This window comes from Leucopleurus acutus (assembly GCF_964270905.1).
Source record: "Leucopleurus acutus genome assembly, chromosome: 5".
Classification (NCBI taxonomy): Eukaryota; Metazoa; Chordata; class Mammalia; order Artiodactyla; family Delphinidae; genus Leucopleurus; species Leucopleurus acutus.
The window spans coordinates 25,630,809-25,645,793 of NC_139147.1; the positions used below are offsets into that span (position 1 = coordinate 25,630,809).

Consider the following 14,985-nt stretch of genomic DNA (forward strand, 5'->3'; position numbering starts at 1 on the left):
AAAAGCAGAAACAACTTAAATGTCCTCTACCTGGTGAATGGATAAATTTTACAATGTGATATATGCCTACAATGGAATATTATCCTGCCATAAAAGGTAATGAAGCACTAGTACATTAGAACCTGGAGGAACCTTGAAAACACTAATTAAATAAAAGAAGTCATTCACAAAAGACCATATGTTGCATGGTTTCATTTACATGAACTCTTCAGAATAGGCAAGTCTACAGGTTTAGATTAGTAGATTAGTGGTTGCAAGAGGCTGGAAGAAGGGTGACAGGAATGGGGAGTGCCTGCAATTGGGCATGGGTTTCTTTTTGGAATTATGAAAATGTCCTAAAAAACCACTTCTGTTTGAAAGCACAAGAGAGAAGATGATTGTTTTCAAATAATCACTAAATTTCAGCATTTCATAAAAAATTACATTCTAATAAAATTAAATTTATACAATATTTCATTTGCTTTACATCATATTTGGTTTCATGATTCCTGCTTTCTGTCATAATACATGAGCTGCAGACTAAAAATAAAAAAATTAAATCTGTCTAAGGAAACGTTCAAGAGATCTCATCCCAACAACTCTTCCCACACTTCAGATGACTCAAATCATTGGCTGCAAGAATGAATTCCAGACCAGAAAGCACTTTATTCAGTGGCTTGAGCTATTTAGAAAGCTCTTATGTGGATTAGCATGTTTCCTGCTCCTCTGTAATCTAACTAGTTATCATTCAAAGGAATATGGAAGATAAGACCATTGTAAAATCAGGTCACTTCTTATTTAGAGAAACACAGTATAGGCGATGGAATAAAAAACTGACCTTCTTTGAAACACTTAACTTTGCCTTCGAATTTGTACTTAACTACTTGCCTATATCATGCGTTAGTCCACTAGCATAACTTAATATCTTAATGGACTGATTGTTTCTAAAGGAGTGAATTAATCAAAACATCTAATAAATTGGAATTAAAGTGGTATTTGGACATAATAATATGATGAAACAGTCACGTGGACTCATAGTAACTCAGACTTTGATATATCCTTCTAATTCAAGGCTCTTGGGAAGTCCAGAGTTGAGAAGTGATTTTCTTAAATAACAATTGGTTATGGAAGCTGTCTTCTGGCTTCCAGTCCATTGTCCTTTCCACTGTACCTAAATACATTTCCTTATATTTTCATCTTAAAGTTGTGCTTTCCTGCTTATGAATGATATAGCTCACACAACAAATATGCTAATAGTTAAGTGAAGTAAACAATTTTTGTTGTTTTTACAGGATTTTACATTTCCACCCCAACTGGACCAGGAGGGAGACGAGAAAGAGTAGGACTTTTAAGTCTCCTTTTAGACCCCACTTTGGAACCAGTCTGCCTTAGTTTCTGGTATGTTATAAACACATATTAAGTAACATCTTATTTAATGAGTAACGTTGCCAGGCTCAAATTTTACTAAGGTGTTGTCCCAAGTTTTAATGTATTAGTCATTACTTTTCCAGCTGATAAAGTAGCAAAATACTGGGAAACTCCCTCCTTTTCTCTAGCAACTCCCTCATCCAAGATAAAAGGGGGTATTTGAGTTTAGAAGGGTTTAGAAGAACCCTAAAATATATATATTCTAATGTTGTAGGAATCCATTCATTTTTGCTTGCTTCCAAACTAGGTATTATATGTATGGTGAAAATGTCTATAAACTAAGCATTAATATCATCAGTGACCAAAACATGGAGAAGACAATTTTCCAAAAGGAAGGAAATTATGGAGAAAATTGGAACTATGGACAAGTAACATTAAATGAGACAGTGGAATTTAAGGTTGGGAAAACGCTTTATAATCATGTATTTGTATTATAAAAATGGTGGTACAATTACAGTTTATGGTGATATGGTGAAAAAATTAATTTACTTTCTGGGTATAGCCAAGTCACCCTACTTTCCTAATCTTCCTCCTTTATTATCTTTGAGTGCCTCTATTTTCAATTATTCATTGACTTATTAAAAACCATTTACTGAGGAACGATTTACTACATGAAAGTACTACTTATAATGAGCCATAAAAGTCATAGAAACTTTGAAGGATATTTCAGCTTTCTTCAGCAACTTTCTAGCACAAGCCAACCGTGTTTTCCTATGTCCCCTGCCTAACTAGGTCTTGCAACTTTTCACATACACCACCTAGATTAGCCCTGCACTTTTCTAGGGAATCATCTTTTCCTGTTAGAACATCCATCCCACCAGAATCCATCCACCCTGCCCCACTTAATCGCATATCTTTCCTTTAGAAACAAATTCTATGAGCCGTCTCATTGGGAAGTCTCTGATCATTTATTTTACATTAGGGTGAATTAATTTTTCATGTAACAGCTTCTCGTGTTTTTTCCTAAGTGTGTTTGCAAGTAAAATGTAGGATAGGGGCTTCCATGGTGGCGCAGTGGTTCAGAATCTGCCTGTCAATGCAGGGGACACGGGTTCAAGCCCTGATCTGGGAAGATCCCACATGCCCAGGAGCAATTAAGCCCGTGCGCTACAACTATGGAGCCTGCACTCTAGAGCCTGCAAGCCACAACTACTGAAGCCCACACACCTAGAGCCTGTGTTCCACAACAAGAGAAGCCACCCAGTGAGAAGCCCACGCATCACAAGGAAGAGTAGCCCCTGCTCACCACAACTAGAGAAAGCCTGTGTGCAGGAATGAAGACCCAATGCAGCCAAAAATTAATAAATTAATTTAAAAAAATAAAATGTAGGCTAATACAGGCTAATCGTTTGACCAAATTAACAATGTTTTAGTTGGGTAATTTCAGACAAGAGAATATAACTTTCAGAAGATATATATTTGGACAGACACCGTCATCAGCGAAGTTTCAGTGCTTTCCTGTGACTTGAAAAAAGGCAGGAGATAATCAATGACCCTCATCTGTATTCCTCCCATCTTTCTTTTTTTCTTCCTTTCCTTTTTCCTTATCCTCTTTCTTCTGATTCTATACTTCTGTGACATTTTCTTCTCCACCTTTGTTTTCTGATCATTCAAGGAAGGGTAAAGGAAAATGGAACATGAAGGAACAAAGAGATGGCAGAATCAGGGAGCTAAGTATTTTAGTGACCAAATCTGGCTCAACTCACCAAGCGTTTCTTAAAAGTAATTAAACGGGGGCTTCCCTGGTGGCACAGTGGTTGAGAGTCTGCCTGCCAATGCAGGAGACACGGGTTCGTGCCCCGGTCCGGGAAGATCCCACATACCGCGGAGCGGCTGGGCCCGTGAGCCATGGCCGCTGAGCCTGCGCGTCCAGAGCCTGTGCTCCGCAACGGGAGAGGCCACAACAGTGAGAGGCCCGCGTACCGCAAAAAAAAAAAAAAAAAAAAAAGTAATAAAACTGCATCCACTTTTTCAAAGTTAGCTCATCAGGCAGTGTGAGAGCACCGAGTTCTACAGATATTTGCACTTTGGTTTTGCCACTTTGTTATGAAATCTTGAACAAGTTACTTTAGTATCTTTGACATTCTGCTTGTGCATACATAAAAGGGAGAGGACAATTATTTGGAACAGTGTCTATCGTGAAGTAGGTGGAATGAATGAACAAATGAGTGAATGGATGACTGTACATTAGTGTTGGGAAAAGTAAATGAGATAATGTATACAATGTGCCTTGCACAGTAATTAGCATATCAGGTATTCAGTTTATGTCTTTCCTTTCCCAGACAGGAGAGGATTCAGGAAAGTCCAGTTAAAAGTACCCACTGTTCTTAAGAACCTAATATGTTTCATCTGACCACTGGACATTTCTCCCAAGTCTGGGTTGGTGTCCTCTGAGCACCACCCTCACAATATATCCCACACCAGCTTCCTGGGTAAACTATGACCAGTACCAGCTGTCCCTGAACAACTATATCATACTCATATTTTCTCTTGTTTCCTTCTTCTCTCATTTAAATTATCTAATCAGTGTGTCTTCTCTTCAAGGTTGTATGCTCTAAGAAGGCAGATAGCTACCTGGATTTTTAATATTGTTAGGGAAAGAACCTAGAATAAGATTGGTCTCCCCTGCCAGATGATGTGTATATATGAAGGAGTGGAATGGAGTATGACAATATCACGAAAGAAAGAGCTAGAGACAGAAACTGTGACAATGTTGCCTAACAAAGAAAGAAGACACTAGTGAAAAATTAGACTAGTATGAGCACATAATAGGAAGCTGGGCTGAAGGACACTGAAAAGCAATATTTCACTTTGCGATAACTTGTCCACATTTACTTGGGCATGGCAGTATTGATTCTCCAGAGAATACTGGGCCACAAGAAGAATCAATGAGAAAAGATTAAAGCAGAATTGTTTTATGTGCCTCTATGAATTACAGGTTGCTTTTAATGCATTTAAAAACCAGTTCCTGAGTGATATAGCATTGGATGACATTAGCCTAACATATGGGATTTGCAATGTGAGTCTTTATCCAGAACCAACTTTGGTCCCAACTCCTCTGCCAGAACTTCCTAGTAAGTAACCTTAACATGTATTTTTCCTAATTATGTTATTACTATTTTCAGGTAGATCTCTCTCTGACTTATTTTTTTATTATCTTTCCCTAGTATTATTATTTTCACTGAAAATCAAAACCTTTAAAATATAAGTAAAATGGATACTAGTAAAATATTACATATTATATAAAAATTCACAATGAAATTACTTTGTTATGCATCATGTTTATGATAATTTTACTAAATTTTCATTTTTGATAATAATCAAAGTGCTTATTTCTATTTTGTTTTCAACTTAATACAAACAAATGCCATATTAGCCATGTAGCATGGCCTATAGTCTTTTGGGAAGAAGCCTTAAGATTCTCATAGCCTTCTTATGAGAGTGACATTAAGATCTCAAGAGGAGTTTACTTAAGGCTGAAACCCACCAAGCCTATTTTCAGAATAATTTAACAATAATGATTCGGTCTGGACTTTGAATATACCTAGATCACACAAAAGATTTTTGTCCTGTCATGGTGCCTTTGTAAGGCCTTGCAAGAGCAATGCCCAGGATTTCCAATGTGCTATGGAATCTTTTATCTCAAAGGAACAAAACGGAGCTTGTATCTACCTGTGCTCTTAACTCAAATTTGAAACATGACATTTCAGAAGCAAAAGGTACATTATCAACCATCTTATTATGCCAAAGGAGACAATAACTTCATACCACTTTCAGACTATGGGATCTGACCAAAATAAACAAACAAACGAAATGTGTGTGTGTGTGTGTAGTGATCAGTGATATGAAACAATCATTACCTATTGTTCCTCTATTGGGATGTCTTCACTACATTGTAGTTTTGATGCAAAAACATTCCTTTTGTTTTTGGATTATGGTGGTAGGAAGCTCATCTAGCTGTACAGCTTTGCTTGTGTTGAACCTCATAGATGTTTTTGTTTTATCATAAAACACAACACTTTTTCCATTTCCCCTTTTGTGCCAAGCACACTTGAAATTCTAACCATATTCACATCAGCAAATCAGGTGGCAACCTATCCAAATTTGATTTTACTTCAAAAATTATATATTTTTATGCTTCTAATTTTGTTGTTGTTGTTGTTTGTTTGTTTGGCGGTACGCGGGCCTCTCACTGTTGTGGCCTCTCCCGTTGCGGAGCACAGGCTCCGGATGCGCAGGCTCAGCGGCCATGGCTCACGGGCCCAGCCGCTCCGCGGCATGTGGGATCTTCCTGGACGGGGGCACGAACCCGTGTCACCTGCATCGGCAGGCGGACTCTCAACCACTGCGCCACCTATGCTTCTAATCTTTAAGTTAAACAAAAACTGACTTTTCAGATGAGTGTCTTTAACAACTCAAAAGCTTTAAAGACAAATGATTGGCATTTGAGAATGTATGACAAATGAGGAGGAGAGTAATCACATTGTCATACTTGTCCCATGCCACCATATTGAATGTGCACTTACATCCCACCAAAAGGCTAATTTATACTTACCATCATGTGTATTAACATGTTTAGTTGCATGTATGAGTTATACATATATTCCTCAATATTTCAAGCATTCATTCGAATTTTATAAATATCTGCTACATACAAAGCACTGCACAAGAAATGTAAGATGTAGCAATAACTATTGATACATGAAATAATATATAATATTAATGAATTAATAAACTAATAAATATTAAAAGCAATATATAACTATGTGCCCCTAAAAGTAGTAAATAAAAGGATTAAGTGATAGAAGACTTTGGAGAAGAGAGTGTGAGTTGGAAAAACCTTCAAGGAAGCATTCAGTTTAAGAGATAGAATGACACTCAAAATTGAAACAAAAACAGGATATTACCATGCATTCCCACAGAATTGTGACAAGAAGTTTTCTTGACACCAAACTCTGGATCGAATTCACCTTTGCTTCACTGGTGTCTGACTGATTCTTAACATTGCATAAATAGATCATCAACAAATACTATTAGATATAAACTTATCCTCTCTCATTGTCTTTCTCTCTCTATTTTGGCTGTATGTTCTAAACATTTTTGCCAAACAAAATTCTGATACCAGAACTAAAGCTTGGAAATAATGGTAGGGCTAGGGATGGATAAAATACCACATGAACACAATAATTTGGGCTTCACAGTGTTCTTTAAAAATAATTGTCTCGGCCTTCCCTGGTGGCGCAGTGGTTGGGAGGTCGCCTGCCGATGCAGGGGACGCGGGTTCGTGCCCCGGTCCGGGAGGATCCCACATGCCGCAGAGCGGCTGGGCCTGTGAGCCATGGCCGCTGGGCCTGCGCGTCCGGAGCCTGTGCTCCGCGGCGGGAGAGGCCACAGCAGTGAGAGGCCCGCGTACCGCCAAAAAAAGAATAATAATAATAATAATTGTCTCACTTCATTTTGTATGTGTCCCACTCCCTTCCTGTCTGTTATATGAAACATTTTCATGCAAAATATTATAATCATTAAAATCACTGATGGTTTGATAAATAATTGCTATAGATACCAAATATTAGCAACATCTTGCTATTTTGATATTGCAATCACTTAATAAAACAGATTGTCTTGGGCTTCCCTGGTGGCGCAGTGGTTGGGAGTCCGCCTGCCGATGCAGGAGACATGGGTTCGTGCCCCGGTCTGGGGGAATCCCACATGCCGCGGAGCGGCTGGGCCCGTGGGCCATGGCCGCTGAGCCTGCGCGTCCAGAGCCTGTGCTCCGCGACGGGAGAGGCCACAACAGTGAGAGGCCTGCATACCAAAATAAAAAAATAAAGTTAAAAAAAAAAGAAAAAAAAAAAAACAGATTGTCTTCATAATCCTTTCTGCCAGCATGTTCTACTCATCAATAAGTGGTCAAGAAGAAAAAATTTTACAGGTGAAAGTAACATAGTTTCATAGGCTCAATATCTTAAAAGTAGCAAAATCTCATCACTGTATAAAATAGAAAATTTGAGATAACTTTCATATGTAAAGTCATACATATATAAAGAAAACTTTAAATATGATTTTTCATATTAGAAATGTATCTGTCTAACCCACACAGTCCTCCTATCTCTTCCAATCAGAAAGAGAAAAATATAATACCTCAATGTCAAGGAAGCATGATATGCCTGCATATTTTTACAATAGGGAAATTATAACGGTAGAATAACCCATCTGATTTTAAAATATAAACTTTAGAATTTTCCCAGAGTGTATTTGTTCCAGGTTCCAAATGGTTCACTTCAGGGCAATATTTAGCACAGCAGAAAATGCTAATTACCATCAAATGCATTCTGAACAATTTCATTCTAATGCCCTTTGCAGTTGGTTCAGCGAAACTCTTACCTGAGCAAAACTTTTCTGGTTCCAGATCACTGATTTGTTTAAGCAGAAACAAAGGGAAACCATGGTTGACTGGCTAATAGTCTTTTCTTTGGTTCTTATAGAGCATTTAAATAAGAAAATAATCAAGTAACTGACTAGCTAAGGCCATTTTTCTCTGTTGTTCCTAGGGATCCAGGTTGTGCTTTGTTTGGGGAAATGTAAATTCAGTTTTCATAACTGCAGGGCTTTTTCCATCATGTGATTTTAATCACTTGCTGCTGCATCAGCTCTATGATTTTTGCCCTGTGACATTGGCACAAATAATTTAAATGTGGGGATTGTATTGAGAACATTTTTAAAAAGTAAACATTCCATTACACAAATATAATGCCAATTTGCAACACAATTGGAATGATTCATGACAAGCACCTACTAAATAGAATAGGTATATACAAAAAGAAATCAACCTTTCAGCACCTGGCTTATTTCTGGGCTGTTAAAACTAGTTACGGAAAAAAAATAAAAGGATAAGCTAGTTTTAACTATTGTAATAGTCACTCTATTTCTATAGTTTCACTCTATTTGGCCATTATTAGGCCACTTTCCATTTCCAAAATCAAAATGAAAGTTAATTTGGAAAGTTTATAGGCTTGATATTATACTTAGAGCTAAATGATCTTTAAGTTTAGTTATTCATGTAAAAATGAATCAGTACCAATTTAACGCTCATGTAATTGATGGTCATGTAGAGCTGCTTGCCTTTTATATCATTAGTATGATTTGATACCCTTAGCAAATTCCAAATTAACTGCCCTCATATGCTCCTACATCAGTATGTTTTTGGCTACTCTTGTTTTCATCTTTTTACCTTCAAAACAGCCTATTTATTAGATCTATTATTGGCTAGATGGCTAGTGATTATAAATAAAATGTAAACCACAGGGAATATAAATTTGAACTTTATTGCCACAAATTTCATAAAAGCATTTGTATCGTAGCTGGTCACTATAACCTGTTAATGGAAATATAAATTTTGACAAACTGAACCCCAAAATTTCTTTTTATATTACCACCTAAACTTTTAAAATTGTTGTGTCTGTAATACTTTAGGACTTGTTATCTATTACTATGATTATTTTTAAAAAACTGCTGACTTTGAAAATTAGCCACTTTTAACATATTCAAACATCAATGTGCGGTAGTATTTCTTAAACTACACCTATTATTTCCCTCACATAAGAGTAGCAATCAGGCACTTCCCTGGCGGTCCAGTGGTTGAGACTTCGCCTTCCAATGCAGGGAAGTGTGGAAGACTCAACAAAGACTTTAAATTTGGTCCACATTAAAAAAAAAAAACCTTAAAAAAAAAAGTAGCAATCAGAAAGCTACTTTTATCATCCTTATTTCTTGCTTTAAATATCTTGTCATAAATAACTTTAATTTGAACCTTTTTACTGTAAGTGAAAGCTGGACTCTCCTTTTTTTCACCCTTCAGTAAATGCCTCCACATTGACACATATATCATTTATGTCAGAGGTTTAAGCATGGATTAAAAATGACATGCCTCGAGGAAAATATCTATTCCTGACAGCCATTTTGCAAAATACTGCATATTATTTACATATTGCATGTCATGAAGTTTCCTACTGGCATAGTAAGAAATTAATCAAAATACAAATCTTTGAGAGAACAGCTCTAAGAAAAAGAACAATGGTAGAATTTAACAACTGTAATTGAAGAGTTCCCTGTATCAGGCAAACTATTTAACTCTCATTCTGTGGGTGGAGATGGTTTATTAAATGACACAGCAGGACTGTGCTCTCCAGAATCACATTTCATGAGTCTTTGGCTCCTCTAAGAAGTACATGCTACATCTCCGCTATAGCAACACCACCGTTAAAATAAATTGTGTCATCATATTTAGAATGGCTGAAAGTGTTTTTGCCAATTCCTTACAGTCGTTTATATACAGAGAGTAACTTATCAATCTTATAAGACCAAGTGTCAGAGATACTTACTGATCATTTATTTGACATAGAATTATATTTGAAATGTATTTCAAAAATACTTCTTAAATATTTTATTATTTTTTAAAGTATTTTTGGTTGAATTTCCAAGAATTCTATTCAGAGGAGAAATGCTAAGTCAACTGCCTGCCTTGACAGACTTAACAATCACACTTGACAATATTTTAGTTCTGGTTGTGTGTTTATTTAAGTCCTACCTACTCATCTGCATATAATATAATGTACCATCAAGTGTTCAGAGAAGTGAACACTCAATACATTCTCCAAATTGTTGGCTATTTCCTATATGAGGAGTATACGATTTAGAATTTTTTTTCCTTGAAGAGAAATGAGAATGATGCTTAAACAACAACACTCCCACTGGCCACACTGGCCATGGCTAAATTTAAGAAGAGCTGGCTTTCCCCCTCACCAATCAGCAGTGTTATTTTTGTCCCTGCAGTTACACTCTCCCCTCATCATTAGTTTTCTTGAAGATTGAAGAAAGTGTTTCACGGCACTTTAGAGTTACTAAAGTTAGGTGAGTTGTGTGTATGTGGGAGTTGAGGGGTTGTAGTGGATGCTTCTTCAGAAATCTTGTCAAGACAATAAGTCGCACAATCGAGGAGAGGATTTGCCTTGGAGGAACTGCTGCTGTAGGAGTACACAGTTCCTTCAGCCTTTCCCAGTGGAGAACCTGCCCTTGTTCCGAATTATCACTCTTTCTTTGGTTCCAATGTCTTCTTCAGCACCCTGTGTACACTGCTTTCTTCCTTCTAGGTCTGTCCATCATTGACCTTACTTGTTAGTGCTCTCATCCACGTTCCCTTCTGTCCTCCTTCTCCTTGTCACATACCCACCAAGTGCCACTTACTGAGACTCAGCCTAAACCCTGCCTATAGCTCAGACCAGATGGTTGAAATGATTCTGTTTAATCAGCCCAATAACAGACAGTAACATACTGTGAGATGAGTTTGAGGTTAACTGAGTTGAAGCCTTGACTTTGACACTAAGTGGTTATGCTTGGCATTGGCAAATAACAGAACACCTCCGATGTCCGAATTGTCCGTTAGCAGCTCCGTGCTTTGTGACCACCTAGAGGGGTGGGATAGGGAGGGTGGGAGGGAGGGAGACTCAAGAGGGAAGAGATATGGGGATATATGTATATGTAGAGCTAATTCACTTTGTTATAAAGCAGAAACTAACACACCATTGTAAAGCAATTGTACTCCAATAAAGATGTTAAAAAAGAAAATTGAAATAGTCATAGTAATTACCTAATTCACAAGAACGCACTGACAACCAGGACTGAGCGTGCCAGGTAATGTGTAGGCACTTTTCATAAATTATGTCTGATTTTTACAACAACCTTGAAAATCTCTAATATATATCTAGTTTATATATGAGAAGACCCAGTCTCAAAAAGAAAAGTAACTAACTCAGAACGATAGTTTTAATCCACCAACTCCAACACATCTTTCCTTTATACACCACCTTCTCTCTCCAGATAAGACAATGTGCATGGAAACTTTGCAAACAGTAAGGTTTTTAAAAAAGATTTTATTATTCTTGCTAAGTTCAGCTGGTTCTGGACAAGCCAGTCGCAGGAGGGCATATAAGGTAGACCAAACCCTTACAGAACAAAACCTTACAGAATAGGATATCTTGGCAATGATACTAGTTTGAGCCACAGCAACTGCCTCTCTTTGTCCCGTTGTACATATCATAAAACCAAACTCTAAGAAGATTATTACATACAAACTTGAAAGGTGAGCATGAATTGAAAGGATCTACATAAATGAGGCAGATAACATGTAAAAGAGGGATCAAACAAGAGGATCTGATGGAAATCACTGCTGTAGATGTAGAGACATTTAATTTTTCCCTCCTCTAATCTGATTTCTGTGTTATTGGGAGGAAGTAATACCATTATCGTCTGCCTTTAATAATAGAAAAATTATCTACTTATCTCAGTTTTATATATTCTTCTAATTAGATTATTTTTATTCTTTTGATCTTAAGTATAACATGGTAATAAAAAATGATAGAACTGGGATACTCAAAGTGGTTGATGAAGTTTTACATTAGTTTAGAATGTCTTTCTAATAAGCAAGATAAATAAAGTAGATTAAGAATTTCATAAAGTTAGTTAACCCACTTGAAGCATCATACTCTTAACTGGAAGATCTGTGCTCTATTTTTTTCTAATAAATTTGCATTAAGTTCAGTTCCAAATTGACTCCTGAACAGTCTAGGCCAATTATCTAGAAGGTAGAGATTTTATCCCCCTTTCCTGACAGTCAAATGCCTCAATACAATATTCAGGATGGTGAAGCTTCTTCTCTACTGAAAAAAAAAGTAGGAAAAAAGAAGAAATAACAAGAAATGGCAGGATTAGTAATTTACTAGCCCTTCTCATCAGAGAGTGACAGATGTAAGGTTTGTTCTATTATGAAGATTCATCTTTTTTTCTACAGTAGAGCATTGATACCTTATTTCATGAAGCCTATTTATAAAAGATGCTTTCAAAATTGTTTTCTTGCCTAAATAATTTTGGGAAATGTTGAATACTATTATGCCTTCTTGGAGAATCACAAAGAACATAAGAATATTTAAGGTTCTGAGAAATTCTTCAGTAAAGAGACCTGTTAACCTATATTTTTCCCTTACACAAACTCTAAAATGTATCTGTCAAAACCAGTATTCCAAGAAATATAATTGGAAATTTATGGGCATATAGTATTATGTCTGAAATAAAAAATATGTTACTAATGATTTTTCAATGCTTTCCTTTTCAGCGGACTGTGGAGGACCTTTTGAACTGTGGGAGCCAAATACAACATTCATGTCTATGAACTTTCCAAACAACTACCCTAATCAGGCTTTCTGTGAGTCATTTCTTTTCCAGCCATGAGAAACAAATGTATATATCAAAGTTACATTCTCCCCTTGACACAGCAAAGTAATTATAAATTTGCTGTATCTGAATACAACTACCACATCTGTGAGATTGTTTAATAGAATGATAACAAGAATAACAATAATTAATTACTAACTTTTTAGCATTTATTTTATGCCAGTCACTGCACTAATGCTTTATATACCTTATTTTAGACAGTTCTCACAATAATTCTTTAAAACAGATGATATTATTATATTTCCCAAATTTAAAAGTTGAATAAAACCAGTAAGTGAAAGAGTCAGCCTTACCCCAGACACCACTCCCCTTGATTATGCATATAATGTTTATGGTGTGTATAACAAAGTTGCAATTCCATAGAATAAGGTAGTGGAAAGTATAAAAAGCAAAGAGCCAGTTGTGACATACACACCCTTTATAAATATAGACTAAGGTCAATAAAGCAGGCAGTTATAGTAATGTGATTAGATTCCCAATATAAAAGATGAACTAATAAAGAGGATCACTAAAATATTCTAAGTGTAGAGAGAAGAATAGACTAGTATGCTAAAACCATAAAAAGCTTATCTCTAGGTCATTAGTCCTAAATAGAGAAGCTCATAAGGCTGCTTAGAGATTGTCTGTGTTAAAGATGCAGATTCCCAGGCCCATCCTACAAAGATTCCACTCCAGTAGTTCTGAGAAACATACATGTTCTTCCCCTGCCTTTCACAGCCATCCATAACACCACCAACCTAAATGGAAAATTCTACCAGTGAAAAAAATGCCCCAATAATAGTGAAAAATGTGTCATTAGAAAATGTCATTTCTTCCTTCAAATGATCCAGAGATAAGTATTATTTTGATAGGATAATAGAGTCACTATTATAGGGAGATATCTGATTCCAAAAAAATAAACAGCCATTAATCTAATTTGACTTGTATGGGGAACCAGAGATGATCATCTCTTCTTCGCATTGGAAATATCTTTTAAACGTGTCGTTTGTACAAAGTAATGATTTAAAAATATCTGAAAATAAGCAGAACATTGAAAGAACAATTTGGAGAAATTTATTAAATTTATTGATTTATTCAACAAATATTTATTGAATGCTTCATCTGTTAGGAACTGAAGTAAGTAAAGAAGAAACAAACATAATTCAGTCTACATAAGGATTCAGATAAATTGTCAGGCATCACAAAATGTCTAAGGTACTGTTTGTAATAAGTGCAAAGGCAGGAGACTGTGGAGGGACATGAGAGGTACCTAACATACAAAAAGTTCAGAGGTAGAAGACCTTGATTTTTTTTTCTTGAATTTTCAAGCAAAGTTAAGTAATAATAACAAATGAAATTGAAGTGTGAAGGTATTTCACACCACATTAAGCAGTTTGGATTTTATTCTGAGAGCACTAAGGATATTTTAAATGGTTTAGAGGAAAATAGTGATGAAATCATGTTTGCATCTTCGATGAATCCGTCTGGCTGTAGAATCAGAGACAGGTGGTAAGGGAGCCATCAGCATCAACAATTAGGAGATGAAAAATAAAGGTGACTTGAACTCAGATAGTGGCAGTGGAGACTGAGAAGGAAATGGGATTCCAGGGATATAGGAGGTAGTATTGGCAGCCTTGGTGATTGATTGGATGCAGTAGGAGAGAGGACATCAAGGGAGATGCAGAGGTTTCTGGTATAGACAACTATGATTAGATGATTAGTGGTGCTATTCACCAAGATAGGAAGAATGAAAAAAGGAATGAGTTGGGGAAAGAGATAATTGAGTGTTCCCTGTATTACATGTTGAATTTGAGATACGTACATCTGTACACAGTAAATAATTGAATAAATGGATCTGCTTCTCAAAAAAAAGTGTAGAAAATAAAGACTTAGATGTCATTACTATGTTGATGAAATGATTTCCTTAAGAGTGAATGAGAACACTCAAGCAGAATGAGGAAAGAACCTAGAACAAAATCTAAAGACTAAATCTTTTAAGGAATCAATAAAGATCAAGGAGTGTTTGTTGTTACTAAGGCTAGTAATTTTGTTTTGTTTTGTTCCAAAAGGAACTACCATCATATGACACATAAATAATGGCAACAATTGCTTAAAGAAATATTAAAGTTTAGTTGCCCTACAAATTGCATTTTAATCACTTCGTTTTCCTCTGCATTTAGTCATGGAAATAAAATAAATGGAAATAGAATATTCACATCTTTGACATTCATAAATTTTAGATTGTAGGAGTAAAAGCTTATTGGCAAGCTTTGATTAAAGTATTCCATTTTATATGAAATAAAGCAAATTCAA

The 14,985-nt window shown here is 36.1% G+C and overlaps 1 protein-coding gene across 3 annotated transcripts in view; it reads left to right on the top strand.

The window, feature by feature from the left end:
- Positions 1-14,985, top strand: part of TMPRSS15 (transmembrane serine protease 15) — a gene marked incomplete at both ends in the record, with an annotated part of 138,186 nt that overhangs the window by 58,676 nt on the left and 64,525 nt on the right. For all 3 annotated transcript variants that reach the window (XM_082838999.1, XM_082839000.1, XM_082839001.1), the window contains 4 exons: positions 1,272-1,377; positions 1,655-1,805; positions 4,346-4,481; positions 12,575-12,664. In XM_082838999.1, the coding sequence (XP_082695125.1) occupies positions 1,272-1,377; positions 1,655-1,805; positions 4,346-4,481; positions 12,575-12,664 (483 nt within the window). The remainder of the gene's footprint in view (positions 1-1,271; positions 1,378-1,654; positions 1,806-4,345; positions 4,482-12,574; positions 12,665-14,985) is intronic.